The sequence below is a fragment of the Sciurus vulgaris genome, assembly GCF_902686455.1.
Source record: "Sciurus vulgaris genome assembly, chromosome: 14".
Lineage (NCBI taxonomy): Eukaryota > Metazoa > Chordata > Mammalia > Rodentia > Sciuridae > Sciurus > Sciurus vulgaris.
Window position 1 is genome coordinate 27,027,625 of NC_136475.1, and position 26,241 is coordinate 27,053,865.

Sequence of the window (26,241 nt, forward strand, 5' to 3'; positions counted from 1 at the left end):
CATCGAGGTGTGTTGATCTAATCTCTCCAGAAGAGGTAGCACCCAACAGAGTTCCTAAGGCTGATCAGAGCTAAGACCCAGTTAACCAGCAGAGCTCCCCTCAGAACTCGGCAGCAGCCCCACCCTGCGAGTGCCTCAGTCTGTCTGGACAAAACTCCCATCCACCATACTTTCCATTCAGTCCTATCTTATATGTTGAGAAGGGAAGTTGAAAGCTGTTTCAAGCAGCTTCAGTTTTAGGCAAGTCCACCTGGCAGCTCAGTGAGCAACACAAAAAGAGGAAGGGGTTATCACCCACCAGTTTGCACTTGTGCCCTCTCTCTCTCCCCCGCCCCTCCATAGCCCAGCCCAAAAAAAACAGAAAGAAGGATAGTCGAGCATAGGCATGCCATAAATCCCCATCCTCATCAACAGTTTGACCATCTCAGTGGAAACAATTCTCTTATTTTTCATTAAAAATCTTTTTCCTCTGTGTGTGTGTGTGTGTGTGTGTGCTAATTGGTTCACATGTGTGTATACATATATATATCATTTTCTAATTAAATTAGTTATATATGACAGTAGAAAGCATTTTGACAAATCATACATAAATAGAGTATAACTTCTCATTCTTCTGGTTGTATATGATGTAGAATCACACTGGTTGGGTAATCATATATGCACACAGGATAATAACGTCTGATTCATTCTGCTATCATTCCTACTCCCATACTCCCTCCCCTCCCTTCACTCCCCTCTGCCTAATCCAAAGTAATTCTATTCTTCCCCAGTAACCCGCCCCCCCCCACATTGTGAATTAGTATCCTCATATCAGGGAAAACATTCAACCTTTGGTTCTTTGGGATTGGCTTATTTCACTTAGCATGATATTCTCCAGCTCCATCCATTTACCAGCAAATGTCATCATTTCTTTCTTTTTAAAGCTGTAAGATTCCATTGTGTATATAAATATACCATGTTCATCTATTGAAGGACACCTAGATTGGTTCCATAGTTTAGCTATTGTGAGTTGAGCTACTATAAACATTGATGTGGCTGTGTCACTGTAGTATGCTGATTTTAAGTCCTTTGGGTATAAACCAAGGAGAAGGATAACTGGGTCAAATGGTGGTTCCATTTCAAGTTTTCTGAGGAATCTCCATACTACTTTCCATAGTGGTTGCACCAGTTTGCATTCCCACCAACCATTAATGTATGAGTGTACCTTTTTCCCCACATCCTTGTATTGCTTGTATTCTTTTTTATAATTGTTTTATTTATTCTAATTAGTTATACATGAGAGTAGAATGCATTTATGCATTTTGATAAATCATACATTAAAGTATAACTTCTCATTTTTCTGATTGTACATATTGTAGGATCACATCAGTCATGCAGTTACCTATATACATGAGGTAATAATGTCTGTTTCATTCTACTATCCTTCCTATTTCCATGCCCCTCCCCTCCCTTTACTCCCCTCTACCTAATCTAAATAATTCTATTCTTCCCTAGCAACCTCCTCTTATTGTGAATTAGCATCTACATATCAGAGAAAACATTTGGTTTTTGGTTTGGGGGAGAATTGACTTATTTCGCTTAGCATGATATTCTCCAACTCCATCCATTTACCAGCAAATGCCGTAATTTCATTCTTCTTTAAAACTGAATAATATTCCATCAAATATATATACCACACTTTCTTTATCCATTTATCGGTTGAAGGACACCTAGGTTGGTTCCATAGTTTACCTATTGTGAGTTGAGCTGTTATAAACATTGCTGTGGCTGTAACACTGTAGTATGCTGATTTTAAGTCCTTTGGGTATAAACCAAGGAGTGGGATAGATGGGTCAAATGGTGATTCCATTCCATATTTGTTTTTATTTTTTGTACATTTTTAGCACTTTTCCTTGTCTTTTGAGGGTTAAGGTTTTTTTTGTTTGTTTGTTTGTTTTGTTTTTTGCTTTTGTTGGTTTCTCTTTCTCTCCTTTCCTCTCCCTGTAATAGCTGAATTGTCTTCTCTTTTATTATTTACTTGTTTTTTAATTTATTTTTCTCCTCCTTCTGTATACCCATCACTTGCCATCTCTTCTGCTTTCTCTCTGTTCACATTTTGAACATTCTAAACTTCCTTTGCTTTCCGACCACATTTTATTGTCTCTTAATAAACTGTACTTTTACCATTTTTTAGAAATATTCGGCTTATATAACTCCTGCCTCACCATTCATATTGTTGCAGTTATTAGTACTGTGGCTGGCATAGTTGACATCTGTTATTTACCTGAATGCCAGATTGAGTTCACAGCTATTTATTGTTTTTGCTTTTGGCAATTGCTAACCACACAATTTCTGAAAAACCTATAGTGTTGTAGATGTCATAGTAGGCACCAAGTATTTATTTTATACTGCATATTGTTTGCTTCTGTTGTTGCTATTGTTTATTTCTCCCTTTTCTGTGAGGTGCTAGGAATCTACTGGGACACTACAAGTTCACAGGGTAGAGATTGCTACTCAACTAAAACCCATCAATGTGTGTAGCACACCTTGCTACACACAAATTAACCATGTTCAAACTTCAGCAATACTTTAATATGAAGAATAGAAGAGACAAAAATTCCAAACTAACAACCAGGTCCCAGGTAGAAATGGCCAGGGGGCCCTCAGTTGCCATTCATAGACATCTACTCCAAAAACAGAATTAACACACAGACTGTGGATACCACATCTACAAGGGGGTCTCAATCAAGGTCACTCTAAACACTTTTGGCATGAAAAGGCTATGCTCTAAAAAGGCCCATACAGAAGAATGGAAGAAAGTGGGCTGGGGATATAGTTCAGTTAGAGTGCTTGCCTCATATGCACAAAGCCTTCGGTTCAATCCCCAGCATCACAAAAAAAAAAAAAAAAAAAAAAAAAAAAAAAGAAGAAAAATCCATCCCAACAGATGCATAAAGCCCAACATAGGAATACAAAAAATATGAAAAACAAGGTAGCATGATGCTTCCTAAAGTTCATGATTCAACAGCAACTGACTCCAATGATAAGTTAAAATGGATGAAACACCAGATAAAGAATCCAAAAGAATATTATGAAAATTATCATTGAATTCTGAGATAATAGAGAAAAACAATTGAATGAATTAAGAAAGTTGGCACAGGAAGTGAATGATAAATTCAATAAGAATACAGGGATATTGAAAAAGAACCAAATGGAAATCTTGGAAATGAAAGACACAAAAAATCAAATAAAATGTTCAGTTAAAAGCCTCTCTAATAATGTAGATCATGGTAAAGACAGTCCTAGAGTTGGAAGACAAAGTGGCCACACTTGAACATTCAGACAATATTAAAGAAAATAGTAACCATGAACAAAATATACAAAACCTCTGTGCCATTAAGAAACCAAATTTAAGAATCATTAAAATTCAAGAGGGTTGTGAGATATAGGCTAATGGTGTGGATAACTTTTACAGGAAAATAGTAACAGTTTTCCACACCTTGAGAATGAAATTAACATTCAGATATAGGAAACATTCAGAACCCAAAATAGACAAGATCAAAAAAGAATCTCTGCAACAACAATAATTTAAATGCCTGACATACAAAACAAGAATAGAATAAAAGTCTCAGGAGAAAAACATCAGCTCACATTTAGAGACAGGTCAGTCAAAATTACTTCCAGTTTCTCAGCACAAACTCTAAAATCCAGGAGGACTTGGAATGGTGTGCTTCAAGGCCTGGAAGAAAATGTCAGCCAAGATTGCTATATCCAGCAAAACTATCCTCCAGAATTTAAGAAGAAATAAAAATATTCCAAGATAAGCAGAAACTAAAAAAAAATTCATGACTACTAAGAAATACTTTTTAAAAAATTCTTCACACAGAAGAAGTAAAAAACAAACCCCAGAGCTCACAAATGGACAAATCTTATATGAAGCATACCTAAGCAAATGAGAAACAGGACCAAATTAAACATTAGAAATAGAGGAAAATGGAAGGAATTAATAAACACATCTCTCCATAAAAACATATGAATGTGGGCTGGGAATATAGCTCAGTTGGTAGAGTGCTTCCTTCGCAAGCACAAGACCCTGGGTTCAATCCCCAGCACCACAAAAAAAAAAAAAAAAAAAAAAAAGAATGTAAGTGATCTCAACTCTCTAGTTAAAAAACATAGGATGGCAGAATGGATTTAAAAAAAGACATATCATATGTTGTTTTCAAGAGACTTCACAGCACAGTCTGAAAGTGAAAAAATGGAAATTGATATACCATGAAAATGGAGCCCCAAAATAAGCAGAAGTAGCTGCTCATATATCAGACAAGGCAGACCTCAAGCCAAAATTAATCTTAAGAAGCAAAGAAGGGCACTTCCTACTGGTAAATGGAAAATTCCAATAAGAAGATATGTGTATTTATGCCCCAAACATTGGTATACATAATTACATAAAACTAACACTACTTAAAGACTCAAATGACACCAATACACTAATACTGGGTGATTTCAACACACCTTTTTCAACAATAAACAGGTCACTAGACATAAACTCAGTAAAGATTCTTCAGACCTAAAAACATTAGAAATCAAATTAACTTAACAGACATCTGTAGAATATTTCATCTAACAAAAGCAGAAAATGCTTTCTTCTTAGCAGCTCATGGAACATTCTCCAAAGTAGACCACATGTTAAGTCACAAAGAAACTCAGCAAATAACAAAAAACATTGATATAATAACTTGAATCTGATCAGATTATAATGGAATGAAATTAGAAATCAATACCAAAAAATCTACAGAAATATAAACACATGGAGATTGAATAATACACTATTGAATGATGAATGGGTGACAAAAGAAATCAGGGAAAAAAATCTTTAAAATTCTTAGAATCAAATGAGAACAGTGATATAACATACCAGAACCTCTGGAACACTAGAGGAAGGTGGTTCTAAGAGGAAAGTTTTGACTGTGAGTGCCTCCATAAGAAATGCCAGAAAGATCCCAAATAAACAACCTAGTATGCACCCCAATACCCTTGAAGAACAAGAAACAACTCCTTCTAAAATCAGTACAAAGAAGGAAATAATTAAAATTAGAGCCAAAATCAATGAAATATACAACAAAAAAGCAATATAAAGGATCAATGAGAGATTGGGGGCCTCACCATTGTGGAGTACCTGAAATCTAAGCCCTACAAGCTAGGAAGCGCAGGTGGCGTCACCAAGGAAAGCTGCCAGCACTGGTCCATGTGGTGCCAGAAATTGGTGAAGAACCTGTCTGCATGGCAGCAGCAAACTACTACTATGGATTTTGGAAAGATGTATCTACATCTCTCCAAGTGTCCACAATAGTGTTGATTGGATACATAGGAACCATGAGAAAAGGCTTTCTTTAAACACAGCACTTACACCCATGAACTACAATTTAAATTATTTGAATTTGGAATATGGAGCACTCAACTCCGCTCTGGAAATAAAGACTGCACCAGAGGGCGTTTGGACTCGCAGTGACTGCATTGGAGCTCCAGGCGGCTGCTCAGAGGAGAAGGCGAGTGGTGAGTTGTTTGGACTTAAAGCGACAGCTCCTGAACACAGGGGGGCTGCCTGGAGGAGAAGCGCGGTGGGGCGCTTGGTCTCCAGTGGCCGCACCAGAGCTCCGGGCGGCTGCCCAGAGGATGCGTGCAGCGGGTCACGTGGATTCAGAGCCACTCAGAGTGACCGCTCCTGAACACCAGGGGGGTTACCTGGAGGAGGAGGAGGAACAGGGAGGGTCATTTTGACTCGAAGTGATTGATTGCCCCAGGCTACAGGTGGTTGGTGGGAGGTGGAGGCACGCAGTGAGTTGCTTGGACTCCTAGTGACCGCACTGGAATACTGGGCGGCTGTCTGGAGGAAGAGGTGTGTGGCGGGTCTCTGGAACTCAGAGCGATTGTACAGGGCCCCAGGTGGCTGCTCGGAGGAGGGGCTGCATAGCCAGGCGATTAGGTGCAGAGCAGGGTCCCAGGATCTAGGAGGCTTCTTGGTGGAAGAGCTGCACAGAGACAGGCTTAGGGGCGGAGCGAAGGTTCCAGGCCTGCGGGCAGATTCTCTGAGGAGGGGCAGCCTAAGGAGATTCATCTGTGAAGGGTGAGGCTCCCAGGCCCAGGAGGTAGGGCCGGGCCCCTGGGAACTTTGCAGAGGAAGGCAGCCCAGCCCAGGCGGTAGCTGTAAATTGAGGGGAACCTCTAGGAGGGAACTGACCAGCGAGACCTCCCCACCGGGTGAGTCTTCCCTGGCGGATGAGGTTTCCCCACAAGGACAGTAAAACCAGAGACACAGGCCCAAACAGGCCTTGCCTCAGCCTGCAGCCTAGTTCCCCTTTGAATGACCATTGGTCAACAAGTGGAGACACCTCTGCCCACTAGCAGGGAATATACCCCACCTGAAGGCCACCACTCCTAGAGAGGCAGCTTCCTTGTGGAGCACTGCATTATCAACTTCCTCCAAGACTTCAGCCTACTGAAGGCTAAGAGGGGATATATATAGAAATCTTCAGGGACATTGTAAGTCAATTAAGGAAATCTGCAATATCTCAGTGGGCCACTGATACCTGAATAATATGAGAAAACAAGGAAAGAAAATGCTGCAAACAAATCTAGATGTTATATCAAAAAAACCCAATGACAGCATGGCAGAAGAAATGACAGAAAAGGAGTTCAGATTGTACATAATGAGAGATTGGGGTTGTGGCTCAGTGGTAGAGCACTTGCCTACATGTGTGGGGCACTGGGTTTGATCTTCAGCACCACATAAATAAACACAATAAAGGTATTGAGTCCACCTACAACTAAAAAAAATTTTTTTTAAAAAGATCGATGAAACTGAGTGGTTCTTTGAAAAGACAAACAAGACTGATAAACCCTTAGCAAAACTAATCAAAAGAAAAAGAAGCCCCAAATTAATAAAAATAGAAATTAAAATAAAGAACTCATCACAGACATTACAGAAATCCAGAGGATCATGCAAGACTATTTTGAAAACTTATAATTGAATAAACTAGAAAACCTAAAAGAAATGAATACATTTCTAGACATATATGACCTGCCAAAATTGAATCAAGAGGACATAGAAAACCTAAACAGACCAATAACTAGCAAAGAAAATAGCAGCAGTAATAAAAAGCCTTCCAACAAAGAAAAGCCCAGGACCATATGAATTCTCAACTGAATTCCACCAGACTTTTAAAGAACTAGGGGCTGAGGCTGTGGCTCAGTGGTAGAGCACTTGTCTGGCATGTGTGAAGTACTGGGTTCAATCCTCAGCACCACACAAAAATAAACAAATAAAGGCATTATGTCCATCTACAACCAAAAAATATTTTTAAAAAAGAACTAATGCCAATGCTTCTCAATTTATTCCTAAGAAATATAAAGAGATGGAACACTTTCAAATTTGTTCTATGAAGCCAGTAGCACACTCATACCAAAACCAGATAAGGACACATCAAAAAAAGAAAAATTACAGACCAATATCACTGATGAACTGAAATGCAAAAATTCTTAATAAAATAGTAGCAAATAATATTCAACAACATATTAAGAAAATTGTACAGCATGGCCAAGTTGGTTTTATCCCAGGGTTGCAAAGATAGTTTAATATACTCAATAAGTGCAATTCATCACAAAAATAGAACAAAGCACAAAAATCACAGTCATCTCAATAGATGCAGAGAAAATCTTTGACAAAATTAGCACCCATTAAAAAACATTGAAGGTAGAGATAGAAGGGCCTACCTCAACATCACAAAGGCTATATACAACAAAGCCAAAGTCAACATCACAGTGAATAGGGAAAACTGAAAGCATTTCCTTTAAAATCTGGAACAAGACAAGGATGTCCACTCTCATCAATCCTATTCAATAGAGTTCTTGAAACTCTAGCCAGAGCAATCAGACAGGAGAAAGAAATTAAAGGGATACAAATAGGGAAAGAAGAAGTCAAATTATTTCTGCTCGCTGATGACATGGTTCTATATCTAAAAAACCCAAAAATCTCTATGAGAAGACTTCTAGAGCTGGTAAACAAACTCAGAAAGAAGTAGATTACAAAATCAACATACAAAAATCAATGGCATTCTTATATACCAATAACAAAAATAACCCCATTCACCATAGCCTAAAAAACTAGGACTACAGCTAACCAAGAAGGTGAAAGACTCTACAATGTAAACTACAGAACATTGAAGAGAGAAATTGAAGAAGACACAAGATGATGGGAAGTCCTTCCATGTTCATGGATAGGCAGAATTAATATTGTTAAAATGATCATACTACCAAAAGCAATATGTGGATTCAGTGTGATCCCCATCAAAATATCAATGACATTTTTCACAGAACTATAAAAAGCAGTCCTAAAATTCATTTGGAAGAATGAAAGACCCAAAATAGCCAAGCAATTCTAAGCCAAAAAGCAATGCTGGAGATATCATAATATGACACATAGACCAATGGCACAGAATAGAAGACAGAGACAAATTCACACAGCTACAGTCTGATCCTGGACAAGGATGCCAAAAACACATAGTGGAAAAAAGACAGCCAGTTTAATAAATGGGAATAATAAATGCTGGAGAGAATATGGAGAAAAAGGAACACTTTCACACTGTTAATGGGACTGTAAATTAGTACAGGCCTATGGAAATTCATATGGAGATTTCTCCAAATTCCAGGAATGGATACACCACATGACCCATCTATACCACCGTGGTATTAATCCTAAAGCACTAAAGTTATCATACTATAGTGATACGCCCATACCCATGTTTTTAGCAGCACAATTCACAAAGTCAAACTATGAAATCAACCTAGGTGCCATCAGTGGATGAATGGATAAAAAAAAATGTGGTGCATATATACACACTGGAATTTCATTCAGCCATAAGAAGAATGAAATTATGTCATCTTCAGGAAAATGGATGGAACTTGAGACCATTATCTTAAGTGAAGCACACTGAATTCAAAAAGACAAAGGTTATATGTTTTCTCTCATGTGAAAGATAGAAAAAAGGAAAAGAAAGGTAGGGAGGATCTCATGAAAATCGAAGGGAGATCAATACAGTAGAGAAAAAGAACCAGGGAAAAGGAGTGAGAAAGGAAAGGGGAAATACTGGGGAATGATATTGGCCAAAGTATATTGTTATGGTGTGTGCATACACAAATATATAACAATGAACCCTGCAATTATGCACATTATAATGCATCAAAAATATGGAAAAACTAAAATATATAAATTTTTCAAAACCTGTTGGAAATGTAAGGGATATGTGATAAAAAAAATAAACATAGTGAGAGTATTAAAAAGAAATCTTCTCACAAGGTATAGTAGTTCACACCTGTAATCCCAGTGACTCAGAAGACTGAGGCAGGACAATTACAAGTTCAAGGCCAGTCTTAGCAACTTTCAAGACCCTGTCTCAAAAAATACAAAGAACTAAGGATGTAGTTCAGTGGTAAAGTGCCCCTGGATTCAATCTCCATTATCAAAAGAAAGAAAGAAAAGAGAGGAAAGAAAGAAAGAGAGAGAGAGAGAGAGAGAGAGAGAGAGAGAGAGAGACAGAGAGACAGAAAGAGAAAGAAAGAAAGAAAGAAAGAAAGAAAGAAAGAAAGAAAGAAAGAGGGAGAGAAGGAGGGAGGAAGGAAGGAAGGAAGGAAGGAAGGAAGGAAGGAAGGAAGGAAGGAAGGAAGGAAGGAAGGAAAAGAAAAAAGAAAGAAAGAAAAGAAAGAAAGGAAGGAAGAAAGGAAGAAATTCTCACAGAGAAATTGATAGATTGAGTAGATGAAGACACAGAATATTTTCATAATGAAAATTATAAACTTAATCTAATAAATATGCCTGTGGAACAGCTATAAAAAGTGAACATGTATGAAACCACAAAGAAAATCTCAGTAAATTCCAAAGAAGTATGTTGTTTAATACTGGCTTCTGATGATACAAAGCTAGGGAACCCCTAAAACAAGGAATAACAATACATTCAAACAAGGATGTGTATGTATATTTTCAAATACAATATACTTTTGTGTATATGTACAAAGAAAAAATAAACCCATCACAATTATGGCTATAGATGACAAAAATGAATAAATTATCAGGAAATAAAATTCAACAAGATATTAAAAGAATACCATGATTAATTAGGTTTCTATTCAAGAAATACAAATAGAATCCATTTTAGGGAATTATTAATGTTATTTATTATATTAACAGATAGAAGGGTAAAGATTTTTATTACTATTTTGATAGATGCTGAAAGCCCACTTGATAACACACATTATTAATTTTAAAAATACCTGTGGTGATTTGGAATTGAAGAAAAATCTCTTTCATATTATAAAAAGCAATTATCAACTAATTAGAACAAACAATAAAAAAGTAGAAAATTTTTAAAAAAAGAAAATATTTGATATTGAATTTATCCTGCAGAGGGATAAAATCCTGAACTATTTTTAAAAAAGAGCAAATATCAAAAATCAATAAGTGACATAGTACCAAACTGGAAATAGTTATATTAACATCAGAAACAAGACAAGTATGTCAGTTATGCTATGACTATGAAGCTATTAGTCAACATTGTCCTGAATGTCTTACCTATTCAATAATGGAAGAAAAATAAAATACAGATCACAGAAAACTCACAGTCATCATTACTTGCAAGTGACATTTTTATCTAGAAAATCCAGTGTAATTAACAATAAAAAAGAACTAATAAGTGTTCTTATGTATACAATAAAAAGAACTAATAAGATTTCCTATGTATATATTTAATAAAGTGGCTAAATACAAGATAAATACACAAAACTAATGGTCTTCCATAATATCATAATTTTATTATAGAATTTCCAGTTAAAAGAGGTAGAGTCAAGAAATACATTTAGTTCCATTTCTTCCTAAAACCCACTATAACAGTAAAGAAATGAAAGATAAGAAAAACTCATAATGATAAAGAGGATGGAAATAAATCAACAGCAGATAAGAAATGTCAACAAAAGTTAGAAACTGGTCCTGGGTGGGTGGGCAGTAACTAACTCGGAACTGAGAAGATGGAACTCTAACTGGCAGTAATTGGCGAGGCAGGAGAGGGGCAGTGAATAAAAATCGGGACAATTCAAGCTGGAGAACTGTGATAAGCTCAGAAGTACCAATTATCTCTAAAGACAGAGGTGCAGGCAAGACCCCAAAACTGATTGAAAGTGTGATGAAGACCATTTCGAGTTTACTCATCCCCAGCTTACTCTACTATAACAGGCAACCCCCCCTCCACACAGCTACCTACACTGCAGAAAGGCAGTTTTATCTATATCCAGAGAGATCTGCACACCTGGTCTAAAAACAGGTGGACTTGGGGGCCAGCTCTGTACCATCTCTGAGATACCCAGCCCTCTTCCCTTTCTCTCTTTCCCAACAACCTGAATCCTGGCCAATAACCTTCTATTTCCCTGGCAAAAGACAAGAGAACTCCTCTCGAAGAGACCTTCCATGACTATTTAGATGAACTGAGATTAAAAATGCAGGGATGCTCCAAAGGAAAACCTGGCCGGCTGCCACAGGCAGAGTCATTCAGGGAAGTTCACTGATGTCAGGCTCCATTTCCCAAACATAGACCTAAATATGTTTGAAAAGTCAAAGGGTCACTGTCCTTACTGGATAACAAAAGGTATAATAAAACTACAATAATGAAAACGATGTGATCCCAATAAGGAAAAGAGAGTTCATTGGAATGAAATCAAAAGTCCAGAAATAGGCTTGAGAATTTAGTATTTGAAAAAAAATGGCTTTTTAAATGAGTGCAAAAGAACTGGTTAAGATTTAGTGCCATTTTTTTAAAAAGTAGATGCCCAACTCATAATATCCTCAAAATAAATCCCAGGTGGATTGATAAGGTGAACAATAAAAAGTAAAATTATAAAAATACTAGAAGAAATAAAGTGAAACACTATTTCAGTCCTGGGATATAGGAAGCGTTTTTAAGATTAATGCAAATCTAAGAAGCCATCAAAGGAAAGGTCTACAAATATGAATACAAAGGAGATGAAGTTCTGTTTAGCCAAGAATATCATAAAAGATACAAGCAGATTTCCACTGCTGATCATAATGGAATAACTGGACAAGAAACCCCTTTTGCTGTACACAATTAGAAAACTGGACAACATACATGAAATGATCATTTTTATATACTGGCCAGCAGGCAAAGCAAAACGGATTTGAGTTCCTGAGATAAGGAAGCTGGCAGGTGAGCCCGTAGCCACCCCAGGTTTCCTCCCAGAGGCTCTTTCCATAGGACAGGGGTCAGGATCCTGAACAGGGTATGACGATCTGGCTATGCTGAGGAGAGAAATCTGGGAGCTCGGGGGAAGGGAGAGTGCTGGAATTTGGAGACAGAGAATAAAGAGAAGGGGGCTATGCAGAGGAAGAACTCTAGAAATCTCCACAGGAGTCCCCAAGTGCATGGGATGGAGACTGCCAAGGCCCAACCGAGAGCTGCCATAGAAATTCTCATCCTAAGTTGAGCTGGCAGAAAGCCGAATCCTCGAAAGGATGAACAGAGGCCACAGCAAGCGGTTGGAACCAGCGACATGGCTCTGGGAGTTAAGTCTGAAGACAGAGGAAGCCAGACCACAGGCGAGAAAGAGAAACAGGTCTTTGGAGTGGCTTAAAGGGCTGGGAAAATCCAGTTCCAGCCCCATCTGTACCCAAAGGAAACCCAAGGAACAACTAGAAGGCTGGAACTTCCTGGGACTTTGGACACCTTATGAAGTTTCTATGGTTTGTGTCAAATCTCTGCTGTTTTCAACAAAGTAGCTAAAAGTTACAAGCTGTAAAACCCTTAAATGAAGATATGCTTATTTGGGGACAGAAGGGACATTGAAGCAAGGAGGATCAATCCAGGGAGAAAATGTGGTGGCTGTCACAGGGACAAGCAAGCACAGAACTTTCTTCATTCAGTGAGACTTTATTGAGGATCTGCTGTGGGCAGCCTGTGCTGGTGGCTGAGGGGATACAAAGGCACAAGGCTCTCCCCTTGAAGAGCCATCGATCCTGCTGGATCTCATGACGTAAGCATGCTAGAAAGGGTTCAATGAAAGGACACGGCAGGAAACACAAAGGCCTCCCTAGGAAGACCAGGGACTAGCCTGAATTCAGAGGTCCTTCAGGAGTCATGGAGGGGGGTCCAGCACTGCAGCCGGGATGACCCCTCAGCTCTGGCCTGCCACCCGCTGACCCATGGGCCTCTTGCAGACCCAGTAATAGAGGCTATTGCAGTCAATGTCATTCCACAACTGCTGAAGATGGACACAGTCTTCAGTCTGCCCGTTCTTGTGCCGCCAGTTGTCTGGCTGATTTCTGTCCCAAAACCTGAAAACAACAGGGTTTTATTATGTCAGACAAAGCAAGTGTCCCTTCCTCCTGAAGTGGCATAAGGAACTGAAGTGATGCGAGTCCCTCATCCTCTAGAGGTCCTGGGATGGAGATAGGACTGGGACCAGAGGTACCCTGAAGGTGGCTCTGCTGAGGTTGCCCTTAGTTACTGAGGATTTGGAGTCAGGGAGGGGCATCCTGTGATACCGACAGTCCTCACCCCAGAGTGCACACTCAGATGCCTTCTGATGGGGGAAAGAGTCCCCTGGGACCCGGCCTGAGGTGGGCATGGGATAGGAAACAAATAAAAAAGCAAGAAGACCACTCACAGGCTACATGCCAGTCCCAGGACCTATCCTTTCCCTCTGCGGGCATGGCACCCATACCACGTCACATCACACACCACGCACACACCACACCACACAGCAGCTGTACTCACGCCCTGCTCTGGGCTTTATCAAACTGTGTCCCATCTGTCCAGCGCCAGGAGCCCTCTGTGCCCATGTCAGTGAGGCCAATCCAGTGGTGAGAGCTTTTTGTGAAATGTACCAGGAATGTCTGTGGAGAAGAGGCATGGTTGTGTTTGATTCTGCACATGAGGAGCTGGTTCTCCAGGCTGTCCCCTCCCTGGTCCCAGGGCAGGTAGCCCATATGCAGGAGCCTTCCCTGCACCTTCTATGGTTTTTCAGGACCTAGGGCAGTAGTCAGGTCCCCTCAAGGAAGTCCAGCACCTTCCACATTGACTATCCCTATTAGGTCCCTGACCTTGAGGGGTGTGGCTTTATTTAAACCAAAAAGTTCTGTCTGCATCAAAGAGATGTGTATTACACAGTAGCATGTCCCTCAACAGTCATATAACAACAGTCTCGGGGGAGTCACAGGAGTGGAGAGTTCTGTAAGTCTAACTGGACCAAACCTGTTGTAGTCCTTTGTCCAAGCAAATGCTGAGAAGGACCCTCAGCAGATGGGCTACCTGGGACCGTATACCATTTGGTGGTCCTAGACTCATAGGTGAGTCAGGTCTCCTGGGGAGGTTTTGGTCGCCTGCTCATGAACCCTCCATGAGCTGACATTAATATCCGGATTGATAACTGGAAAGGGAGCCTGACAGGAAATAGAGGGCCTGGGGGGTACATATTCCTAATATTTAAAAACAGTTACCAGGTGCCACCTCCCTTTGCCCTTCCTCCCTGCCAATATCTCTTGGCCCTAGGTGTCTCCCTTGTTGATTTTACTATCAATGCTTCTACTTCCAGGTCAAGGTCCTCATCAGAACTCAATAAATATTTGCTCTCTATCTCTCAGAGGAGACACAGAGATCTCCAACACAGTGCTAAGAGGGAAGGCCGAAGCACCCCAGAGCCTTCCATGCATCAACTCCATTAGCCACCCCGACCAGCCGCTCTGACCTGCTCGTCTTGAGAGGTCACTGATGCCAGGTGGGCTCCCATGGACACACAGGACTTCTCAGCCTCGTGCCAGGACTTCTTGACATGTGAAAAGTAGTACAAGTTTTCCGCATAGGCCTTCCAGCCTTGCAGGACCAGCTGGAGAAGTTGATCTAGTACAAGGTTGGGGAGGAGAGAGAACCAGGAGCAGATGGTGGATGTCCCAAAGCTGGCCTTTCTGAACTCTCCTGGGGCCAACCACAGAATTTCACAAACCCAGGAAATTCTTGATGCCCAATGCTCCTGGAGCAAGGCCTGGGAGGCTGCACCACCATCCTACTACTCAATCCTGGAAGCACCCTCCAGATGCCCAGGGGTCTCAGTCCTTGCTAGGAGGCTCAGTTCTGTTCACTCAACATTCTCTTCCCAGAGCCCTGCTTTCTGGCTGAACTGCCTCTCTCTCAATTCACTGCTGTCACCTGACAGTCCTCTCCACCTCCATTCCTGCCATCTTCCTGCAAGATTTTATAGCTTCTTTCATTTCCTGGCTTCACCTCCATCCTTCAGCTGCCCACATCCAGGCCCATCCTGGGACCTCATCATCACCTAGTCCGCTGGACCTCACAACCTCCATCTTCGGAGAGCTGCTCCTATGAACTCAGCTCTTTCCTCTCTCCCTGCCATGACACCCTGCTCTCTGATGTTACCTACACAACAGTTGTATGAAATGGTGCTGCATGGGCTCATTTACTCTCTATTTGTTCTTGTGTTCTACATTCATTATTCAACATTCCTAAACTTCTCTGAGCCAGGGGCTGTTATACGAAGATCAGTGAGACTTGATGGATGCCCTTGAGGAACTTAGAGTCTAATAAATGAGACTGAGGGATTAAAACCATGTGTGTGTTAGAGACAGGAAAGAGGGCATGGTCCATTTCACCTGGAAGGGAGGTGTGGCTCCAGAAGGGCAACCTCAGTGAGATGTCACTCAATATGAATCTTGAGAGATTGAGAAAGAGTTTCCCAGAGGTTCAGTGCCCAGGAGAGCACTTCAGACAGGGGGAAGAGTAAACATCAAAGCACAAAGGCATGCAATGACATAGCATGCCTGACTTGTTCAAGTTACCAAATAAGTTGAGCAAATGACTTGTGAGCAATAAAGGATGGGAGATAAACTTGGACAGATGCCTCAGGACTCAACTTCACATATCAATGGGAAGCGTTTGGGTTTATTTATTTATTTTCTCTAGGAGCAATGGAAATCAGAGAAAGGTTTTAAGAAGGATCTTAACCTGCTCAGATTGGCACTTCAAAAAATTCCAACCTGGTGGAGACAACAGGAAGAAGGCCCTTCGAACCAAGCAGACACATCATTTATAACACAAGGGCAAAGGGCTCAAAAGATGATAAGTGTGTGCAACAGTTCTCAAAGTGTGGTCCCACACTTCAACATCAGCCTTGTCTGGGAACGTGCCTGAAATGCACATTCTCGGGCCCACTCTGGTCCTGCTCAATCTAAAATTGTCTGCAAGTGTACAAGTCCTCCAGGTGATTCTGATGTTCTCTAAGGTGTGGGAACCCTTAGCCTCAACCAAAGATTGGCAAACTGCAGCCCACCAACAGCCTCTCTACAGAAAGTTTTATTGGCATGCAGCTATGCCCATTAGCTTACATATTGTCTTCAGTTGCTTTATCCCTCAGCAACTGACCGTACAACCCAGAAGACTAAAATTTCTACTATTGAGAAATAAAGTGGCCCTTTAAGAAAAATTCTAATTGATGGTTCTCAGTCTGACTGCTATTAGAACTACTATGGAGCTTTTTGTAAAGTTGTGGTACCCAGACTGCATCCTGGACCCCTGCCCCCACCCCCACAAAAAATCAGTTCCAGAGCTTAGTTTTTAAGCTCCTGAGTGTCCCCAAAGTGGAGAAGCACTGATCTCTACTACAACAGTTGAAGGCCATAGGCGGAGGAAGATAGAAAGCAATAGAAGGATCATGAAGAAGGGAAGGCTGCCGGGCCTCCAAATCAGACCCGGGATGCAGCAGAGCAGCAGAGAAGGCCCTGGGTGCGGTCGGCCCCGCCTCCCTGGTCGGCCCCGCCTCTTCAGCAGCTGCTTCAACCAGCCCTTCCCTCCCAACTCCTTCCTTCCTCCAAACTCCTCCCCGTTAGCAAGCAGCCTCCTACTCCAGCCAGAAAGTGGCACCACTAAGTACCAACCCCTCCGTTTCCTATTCCCACATCTGCAAACCAGGATGAACCGCTCCTTCCACACCTCCTCCCCACACTCAGCCTCAGAGGGCAAGTTTTGCCCCAGCCCTTTACACTTCTTCAAGACCACTCACCCAGCTGTGCATTTCATTTCCCTCTCTACCCCTGACCTCCTCCCTCTTTGTTGCTTCCTTTCTCTCACCAGAACATCAAGACTATAGCCTATCCAAATCTAGAAAAGAAAACAAACAAAAAAACTCCCAAGGAAGTTCACCAGTGAGTTTGCATGGCAAATGCAGAAAATTTCATGAAAACACAGATGTGGTTTTCTCATCAATCTTTTTTCAAATGTTTTCCACGACCTCTATATTTCATATGTTGCTGTCCTTTAAAAACACCTCTTTAAGGGCTGGGGATATAGCTTGGTTGGTAGAGTGTTTGCCTCCCAAACACAAGGCCCTGGGTTCAAATCCCCAGCACGGGGGTGGGGGGCACCCCTTTGCCTTCTTGCGACCTGAATTTCTGTTTCCACCCTCAGTCTTCTTCTCACGACATCTTCTGTCCCATGCAAACTTCCTCCCACCCCCCATTGCTGCAACCAGAACCAACACACCCAGAGCCCCCAAATCTATGACTGTAGCCCAGCCTCTCTCCTGAACTTCAGACAGGCTCTGGGTGACATCAATGAATCTCCCACAGCATCCCAGACCAGCACAAAAAATCTTCCTGCTCCCCTTCCTTTTTTTATTCCCCATCTCTAAGAGTCTCCTCCTTGAAGCCCTTCCATTGTTCTTCATTCCCCAGAAGAGAGGAAACCCAAGCTTAGAGGCCTTCCCTGGCCAGCCCGTGTCTCCCAGGCCACCTACCTCCCTCATAGTACAGTGGTTTTCTTTTTTTCTTTATTATTTTTTTCCGGGTATTGGAGATAGAACTCAGGGCCTCGTGCATGCTAGGCAAGCGCTGTACCACTGAGTTACATCCCCAGTCCTTTTAATTTTATTTTGAGACAGGGTCTTGCTAAGTTGCTCATACTAGCTTTGAACCTGCAATCCTCCTGCATCAGCCTCCTGGGTTCTTGCGATTACAAGTGTGTGCCACGGTACCCAGCTAGTGCCCTGGTTTTCAAACTGCATTCACCAACCCATTAGTGGGTCGTGACAAGCTTTTTTATAAAGAATAGATTATAAAATATCAAGTGCACTAATGCAGCAAAACACTTTCTTTTTGGAGTGTGTGGGTATACATAATTATACTGTTGCAATGTAAAATTAATTTCATGCCATGGTTACATTCAAAGCAGCGTGAAAGTCACTGCTCTGGTCCCTGCTTGCTGTCCTTTTCCACCTGCACCTCATAAAGCTTCCCTCTTTCCCACAGGTTAGTCAAAATGCCTGAAGTCCCTAGAATCCCAATTTCACATCTCTATTGCTGTGAGTTGTTGCTTTCTTACCTGATTTGCTTGGAAAATACTGTTAGTCTTTCAGGACTCGGTTCAAAAGCCATCATGTCAACACAGGATCCTCTGATCCTTGCCCACAAAAGATCTCTCCCCACACATGCCCCTCAGAAGATTCCTTCTCCCTTCTTTCTTCTCCTCCTCCATCCCAGCTCCCAGAATCTACTTCTAACTTCTCACCACTTACACCTGTCTGTGTATCTTTCATGCAACTTGGTCCTCCTGCTCCAAAAGTTTGTCAAAGATATGTAGCAGGCCTTATTCATCTTTATACCTCTGACATTTAATGGGGCCTCAATAAAGTGCCAGATGAGCCAGGTGTGGTAGTGCACATCTGTAACCCCATCAGCTTGGAAGGCTGAGGCAGGAGGATCACAAGTTCAAAGCCAGTCTCAGCAACTTAGTGAGACCCTGTCTCAAAACATAAAAATTAAAAAGGGCCAAGGATGTGGCTCAATGGTAAAGCACCCCTAAGTTCAATCTCTGGTACCAAAAAGAAAAAAAAAAAATGTTAGATGAGTACACCAATACTTGTCATGTGTTAACTCATTTGACCCTCACTGTAAACCAAATATTATCATCCCCACTTAAAGATGAGAAAAGCAAAGCTCGGAGGAGGTGAGCAACCTACCATTCCCTCCCAAGATACTATCCCGCCCACACCAGACCCCTCCCTGTCACTTACTTTGAGACCTTTGTTGCTGCTCCTGTGAAGCAAGGGTTGCAAAGAGGTTCCGCAGGCGACTCTGCTCCTCCTGGATTTTTGTAGTTAGAGTCTTGGTGTTCTCTAAATCCCCTTTAAGCCTCTGCATCTCAGCACTGGCCTTCTGCAGATTGCTCTCTAACATCTGAGTCTGGGAATTTAAGGCTGCAGCATCCTTCACTCCTTGTTTTAGGGTCTGTATCTCTCTGCTGGCATTTTTCAACTGACCATTCAACACCTGAATCTGGGCATTTAAAGTACTGGCATTTTCCAGCTCTGCTTTTAGCTCTTGGATCTGAGCATCTGTCTGTTCCAGATGGCCATTTGCTATTTGGGTCTGGGCAGTGACAGTTTCCAAATCTCTTTTTAACACATGAATCTCATCACCTGTCCTTTCCAAATGACCTCTCAGCACCTGCATCTCAGCACTGATGTTGTCTAAACTGCCCTGCAGAAAGGTCTGGGCCTGCGTGTTTAGAGCATTTGCACTTTGTAGACTTCCCTTCAGCCTCTCAATCTCGGTATCGGCCCTCTCCAAGGAGCTCCTTAATGTCTGGGTCTGCAAGCCCAAGGTGTTAGTGTCCTTCAGAGCACCTTTTACCATCTGGATGTCAGCCCTGGCATCTCCCAGATGACCTCCAAGCATCTGGATCTGAGAACTGACATTGTCCACTCTGAAATTCAACATCTGGATCTCCTCATGCCAGGTGCGGGAACTTTCCATGTGCCCTCTGAACATCTGGATGACCTCTTGCACTTCTGCTGCCCTGCCAAAGTAGTGATGATCTGGGAGGAAGAATCAGAGAAGGCAGCCAGAGGCCCATTATGTAGGGAAGATCAAATGGGCCAATCAGAATACTTTTAAAAGATCCAAGGGCAATGTCCTTGGCACAGCCCTGAATGCCCCTCAGGCCACCTGCTGGACACTGTTGTCACCCAGACCCTGGGGATGGGCCACCTGAGAATATGGGTCAAAAACCAAAATAAATGAAAACCAAAACAGTATGGACATTCCTCCGAAAACTTGGAATGGAACCACCATTTGACCCTGTTATCCCACACCTTGATTTGTACCCAAAGGACTTAAACTCAGCATGCGGCAATGACACAGCCACATCCATGTTTATAGCAGCTCAATCCACAATAGCTAAACTAAGTGCCCTTCAACAAATGAATGGATAAAGAAAATGTGGTACATATACACAGTGGAGTATTACTCAGCCTTAAAGAAGAATGAAATGATGGAATTTGTCGGTAATTGGATGGAGCTGAAGATTGGCTAAACAAACCAATCCCAAAGAACAAAAGGTTGAATTTTTCTCTGATATGCAGATGCTAATTCACAATGAGGGTGAGTGGCTAGGGAAGAATAAAGGTACTTTGGATTAAACAGAGGGAAGTGAAGAGAGGGCAGTCTAGGGTAGGAAGGATAGTAGAATGAATCAGATATTATTACCCTATGTGCATATATGACTAATAACCAGTGTAATTCTACACCATGTAAAACCAGAAGAGTGAGAATTTATACTCCATCTATGTATGATGTGCCCAAGTGCACATCATACTGTCATGTATAACTAATTAGAACAAATTTTAAAAATGAAGACCAACCTAGCTATCACACACGAACAAAGAGGTTGGAGGGATTGAAATAACTGCCTACAAGTAAACTAGCCACCTGGAGCCAGGCAGTAAGGTTTGAATTATTTTGCCATTGTAATTTCTTCACTTGAAAGTAACCGATGATATCCTTTAGAGCTGTTGAAATTTAATTATACTGAAATTTCGCCATAGATGGGTCATTACTAAAAAATAGGTTTGAGTAAAGCCCATGTAAGGTCCTAAAATACATCTTATATTAAGCATGAAGCCCCTTGATTTGCCCTTGTTACTTCCTAAACACTGTGGAAACCACAGCCATACATTTTATGTTCACAAATTTTATGAGGAAAAGGAAAAAAAAAAAAAGTAACCCAGGAGGAAGAACACTGTCCAGTTCACAGGGTCAGGGTAAGGGGTGCCATGCCCCTCAGGTGACACTGGATGGACATTGAAATGTCCTTTCAAAAGGCTGACACTTCAATATTACATAGGGCAAGGGGCCTGAAGAACAGTTTGAGGATGTGGGCGACCTGAGCAAAAGGCCTTTGCAAGTTTGTCATGATGGCACACGCTTCTAATCTCAGCCACTCTGAAGACTGAGCCGGGAGAATCACAAGTTCAAAGCCGGACTGGGCAACTTAGTGGAATCCTGTCTCAAAATAAAATAAGAAGAGTTGGGGATGTAGCTTAGTGGTAGGGTGCTTGCCTAGCATGGGTGAGGAAGGAAGGAAGGAAGGAAGGAAGGAAGGAAGGAAGGAAGGAAGGAAGGAAGGAAGGAAGGAAGGAAGGAAGGAAGGAAAGAAGGAAGGGAGGGAGGGAGGGAGGGAGGGAGGGAGGGAGGAAGGAAGGAAGGAAGGAAGGAAGGAAGGAAGGAAGGAAGGAAGGTCTTTGTTGTTGGGGTAATTCATGGAGACTCTGCAGCCTCTTTAATCTGATCTCCCTACCTGCCCCACTAGCCTCTGCCTTGGGCTTGCTTGCATTCTTGGCTCCCCTTGTCAACTAGGACCTAATCTCAGACATTTCTAGTTGCCTCCTGATTCTAGCCTCCCCACAAAAATAGGAGGAAGAACCCAAGAAGGCAGAAATCCTTTCTGGAATATTCATGCAGTATTCTTCATGCTCTGCCTAGGTGGGCATCTGAGGCCTCACAAATGGCCTTTGAAACCCAGTCACATATTCTGTCTTATAAAAATAGATCAACACAACAGAATGGAGACTTCAAAAGCATAACCATATAGATAAGCACAGATGTTTTTCAGCAAAGGTGAAAAGGTAATTCATGAATGAAAGGTAATCTTTAAAAAAAAATAGTGCTGAAACAAATGGGTAGCCGTATGCAAAAACAAAAAAAGAACTTTAATCCATTCCTTACGCAATTATACAGAAATTCCTAAATGTAAAATCAAAAGCTATAAAATTTCCAGGAGAAAACAGAGGACATCTTTGTGGCCTTGAGTTATGCAAAGATTGTTCAGATACAAGACCAAAAGCATGAGCCATTACAGGGAGGGAAGGAGGGAGGAACAGAAGAAGGGAGAGAGAGAGGGAGAGGGAGGGAGAGAGAGGGGAGAGAGAGAGAGAGAGAGAGAGAGAGAGGGAGGCTGAGAGCGAGAGAGAGGCTGAGGGTATAGCTCAGTGGTAGAGTATATGCTAAGCACGCACAAGGCCCTGGGTTCAATCTCAAGCACCAAATAAATAAATTAGACAATCAAAATTAAAATCTTGTTCAGAGACTAAAAAGGCAAGTCATAGATTAAGAGAAAATATTTGCAAATTATGTGACCAGTAAAGAATTAAAAACGAGTGCAATGCCACACGGTCCCTTTTATACAAAATGCTAGAAAAAGCAAACTAATCTTTATTACAGCGATCAGATCAGTGGTTGCCAGGATGGAAGGAGAAGGCGTGAGCAAGGTATCATACAGGGTCATAATTATATTTGGGCTGGATGATGAATCTGAAGAATCTTATAATCTTTCTAAGGAAGGTGGAACCTATTCAGAGACCTGGAGTTTTCAGAGGAGAAGCTGGTCCAAGGGTGTAGGCTTCCAAGTGCCCCAGCTCCCTCCCAGCCCCTACCCGGCATGGCTACTCACTGTTGGGCTCCACAGGTGACTGGCCAGTAGTGTTGTCTCCTGGAAACATGGCTTGAAACTCTTGGAAGGAAGGACGTTCCTCCAGAGCAGGGCTTCGGGGCTGGAGAGCTGAGAGACCCCATTCCTGGGTCAGTGCTATCGCCAGCACTGACCCTGGAGCATAGGCTGGTGTCCTACACCAATTAGAATTCCAGAAAGATGGAGATGGCATTATGGACACTCTCAGGATTTCCTTCATGAGCCTCAGTTCTAAGAGGCTCCTCCTTGGACAGTGTCCTCTGCTGCCAGGAAAGCTGTGGTCAGGGCCTGGGGTGGTGGTGAAATGGCCCTTCTGGGAGCAGAAGGGCCCAGAGAATGTGCCTCTAGGTCCCCTGGAACCTTCACACAGGAAGGAAAGAGTCAGTGGGTTTCGGGTCACCTGGAAACTTACCCACAACAAAGAGAGCCACGAGAGAGGAGACCACAATCACAGCTATGAATGCCAGGGTGGCCAACCGGAGCCTCGGCATCCTGGAGCCTATGGGAGCCGCTGTCACGGAGTCCACCTCTGCAGGGGAGAAGCCAGGTCCAGAATGAGAGGGTGCTGTGGGACAGAGGCAGTCTCTCGGACCCAAGCTCCTGGTCTATCCAGGGGTAATGAGAAAACCTGCCATGCTTGTCACCCAGATGGCTGCAGAGGAGGAAAGGGACGCACTTGGGAGTATTTGCCAGAGCTCCATGTGGAGTATGGCAGCAACACCAGAAAGGAATGCTGCTGAGACCCCAGCACTCAGAATCCCAAGGAGGCTGCAGGGGCATAGGACACAGAGGGGAGAGCAAGGAAAGTGTAGTTTGAGTGAAGGAAAAAAGGGAGAAAGAAAGAGAGGGGGACAAGAGGGAAGGACAGGGCCAGAGCCCAGAGCTTGGAGTCCCAGGGCCAGTCTTGTTCATGAATCCTGATCAGAGAAAGAGTCACAGTCCTTTGGAACCACACTGCTGCCTCTCCACACGCTGACATGCCGCCGTCCTGAAGCCTCTGCTACTGGGGTTAGAGCGCTACCGTGGGTGTTCTGGGAAGCGCTGTGGCTGAGCCCTCCAGGGACTATGGTTAGAGATACAGAGTGCACAAGAAAACACTCTGACAGTGGCAAGAAACCAGCCCAGAGCCCCAGAGGCTCAGGGGTCAGCCCATGTGCAGAACTGGGGTTCAAAGCCAAGTCCATCTGAATTCATGGCACATCCCCTTTTCCTTACCATCCTCAATGAAAGAGGTATGGGGAGATTTCTTGCAGACGGTGAGAAGCACCCTACCCTCTGCATGACCCACATTCTGCCCTCGCCTGCTTCTTGTTGGGGACAAGACTGCAAAGAGCTGTGCTCCGACCTGCCAAGGAAGAGCTCAGTGGGCTTTGGGACAGGCAGGCTAATTTCAAAGTTTTCTTACCTCGGGTCTGTAGGGAGACACACTGGTTATCTGTGCAGAAGGTGACCTTGTCACCTTCCATCTCTGCACCCTTCATCCCGCTCTGCTGCTCCTGGCCACTGGCAGAGCCGTCCTGCAAGCCAGCCTCAGTGGGAGCAAAAGGGAGATACTGGGAACTTATATGCTTCTGGAAAGGTCATGACACCTCTAAAGCTCCGCCCACTCCCTACTGACTCTGCAGAAACCCAGCCCAACACAGCCCTCCCACCAGGCAACCAGGAGCCCCCTCAGCCCAGGGCCCTGTCCTCTTCCTCTTCCTGTTGGCACCTCCTATTCCAGTGCCCCAAAGTCCAGCCTCTGCCTCAAAGTCACAAACGCACCTGTTCTCTTCTCTGGGGGCTGAAACTGGCTGCCTGGGAAGAGAGCGAAGATGTCTCAGTTCTGCACAGAAAGCATTCTTGCAACTGCTGCTAGTCCTTAGTCCCAGCTCCAGTTCCCCTAAAGTAGAAGGACGTCAGGTGATAGAGGGTGGCAGCGTTAGTGTGGCAGGAGGTGCAGGTCAAGGAAAGGGATGGGGTGACTCACTGCCCACTAGGTACCTCACAACCTGATTACAGGAAAGGACCTGAGATGATTTGAAAAATCTATTTAGTTTTTGTCCTAGGTCTGGCACAGAGCCCCTGAAACCCCGTTGCTGAGTGACAGGTATATTTTGTTATACCTAGTGATCACACCTGAGTTTATGTTAATGCAATGACTCAGGTGCACTAGGGAGTTTCAGGACGGAAGCTGGTTCCAGAAAGACCCAGCATTAGAGGGGAGAACATTCAGAAACCCATCTCCAGTCCCCACTCCCAGACATCCTGCTAGGGAAAGGGGCTGGCGATGGGGTTTCACACTCTTAAACAGAACACTCAAGGAGTGTTTGGGTTGGTGAGCACATGCATGCACTGGAAGAGGGGGTTCCACCTTGACTCCACCGAGACAGAGACCCTCTTGTTTGGGACCCCTTTGGACCTTGCTCCATGCCCCTCTTCATCTGGCTGACAGTGCGTTTTGCAACTCTAATAGGAAGTCTAGTGCTTTCCTGAGTTCTGTGGGGTCTAGTAAGCCATCAAAACTGAGGAGGTGTCATGAGAGCCCCCAAATTTATAGTCAGCCAAACAGAAGTGTGGGTCACCTGGGAGCCCCATTTTTTGCTGGTATGGAAAGTAGAAACTGTCTTGGGTAATGGAACCCTAAACCTCCATCAGACCTCCATGGGGTCTGTGCTAATTCAGGGAATTGGTGTCTGAATCAAATCGAATTGCTGGATGTCCACCTGGGGTCAGAGAGAAGCTTGGTGTCAGGAAAACCATACATTTGGTTTCAGAAATGCTGTCACAAAATACTAATCAGGGCCCACCTCCATCCAAGACTTCACCTTTAACAGATTGGATCCACGTCCCCTGAGACAACCAGGCTCTCAGGACTAACTCAAAAGAAACTGGTAGACGTACTGCTTTTCAATGAGACATATAACTTCTAGCAGGGTTTACTGCTTCAGGGGGCTCCTGCCACTTGGTGGACCTAGAATCAGAAGAAAGGGAAGTGAGGCATCCCAGAGGGTGGTGCCATGGATCTACGCAAGCCTGATGTCCCTGTCCCTACTAAAGGGTAACCAGTTCAACAGAACAAATATTTCCCACTGGCTGGTCAAGGCGCCCCTCCCAGAGCCAGTTCTAGGGATACTGGCAGATCTTGTCCCTTGGCTGCCATTTTCCCCATTGCTTCAGATGGTTACAATCTTAGAGATATGGATCACATTAACTCAAAAAAGCATGAGTACATATCAATCTCTCATTACAGCCATTCTTACAAGCTGTCAATTACAAATTTGCAAACTGCTTATTTCCCCATATTGTTGTTTTTCTGTTTTTATTCTCACTTTCTACTTTCTTTCCTGTGTCTTTTTCACAAATCCTGGGGTCTCCTCCCGAAGGCCTCTAGGCACTGACTAAAATGACTTCA

At 43.1% G+C, this 26,241-nt stretch overlaps 1 protein-coding gene across 1 annotated transcript; it reads right to left on the minus strand.

Annotated features, from left to right (window-relative positions):
• Nucleotides 1-12,945: 12,945 nt before the first annotated feature.
• CLEC4F (C-type lectin domain family 4 member F) lies at nucleotides 12,946-24,629 on the minus strand. Its single transcript, XM_079110025.1, has 8 exons — nucleotides 24,612-24,629; nucleotides 24,253-24,376; nucleotides 23,260-23,376; nucleotides 22,830-22,937; nucleotides 19,114-19,917; nucleotides 14,782-14,933; nucleotides 13,812-13,930; nucleotides 12,946-13,369 (listed from the first exon to the last, which is right to left on the minus strand). Exons 2-8 carry the CDS (start codon nucleotides 24,326-24,328, stop codon nucleotides 13,210-13,212), a joined length of 1,536 nt encoding a protein of 511 aa, XP_078966151.1. The 5' UTR covers nucleotides 24,329-24,376; nucleotides 24,612-24,629; the 3' UTR covers nucleotides 12,946-13,209.
• Nucleotides 24,630-26,241: the final 1,612 nt, after the last annotated feature.

Coding starts and splice junctions, on each gene's coding strand:
- CLEC4F (XM_079110025.1), bottom strand. CDS start 24,328: ATGAAGGGTGCAGAGATGGAAGGTGACAAGGTCACCTTCTGCACAGAT. Junction 22,938..23,259: donor CGTGGCTCTCTTTGTTGTGG/GTAAGTTTCCAG, acceptor GGGGTCTCTCAG/CTCTCCAGCCCCGAAGCCCT. Junction 14,934..19,113: donor GCAGCAACAAAGGTCTCAAA/GTAAGTGACAGG, acceptor ACCTTGTACTAG/ATCAACTTCTCCAGCTGGTC.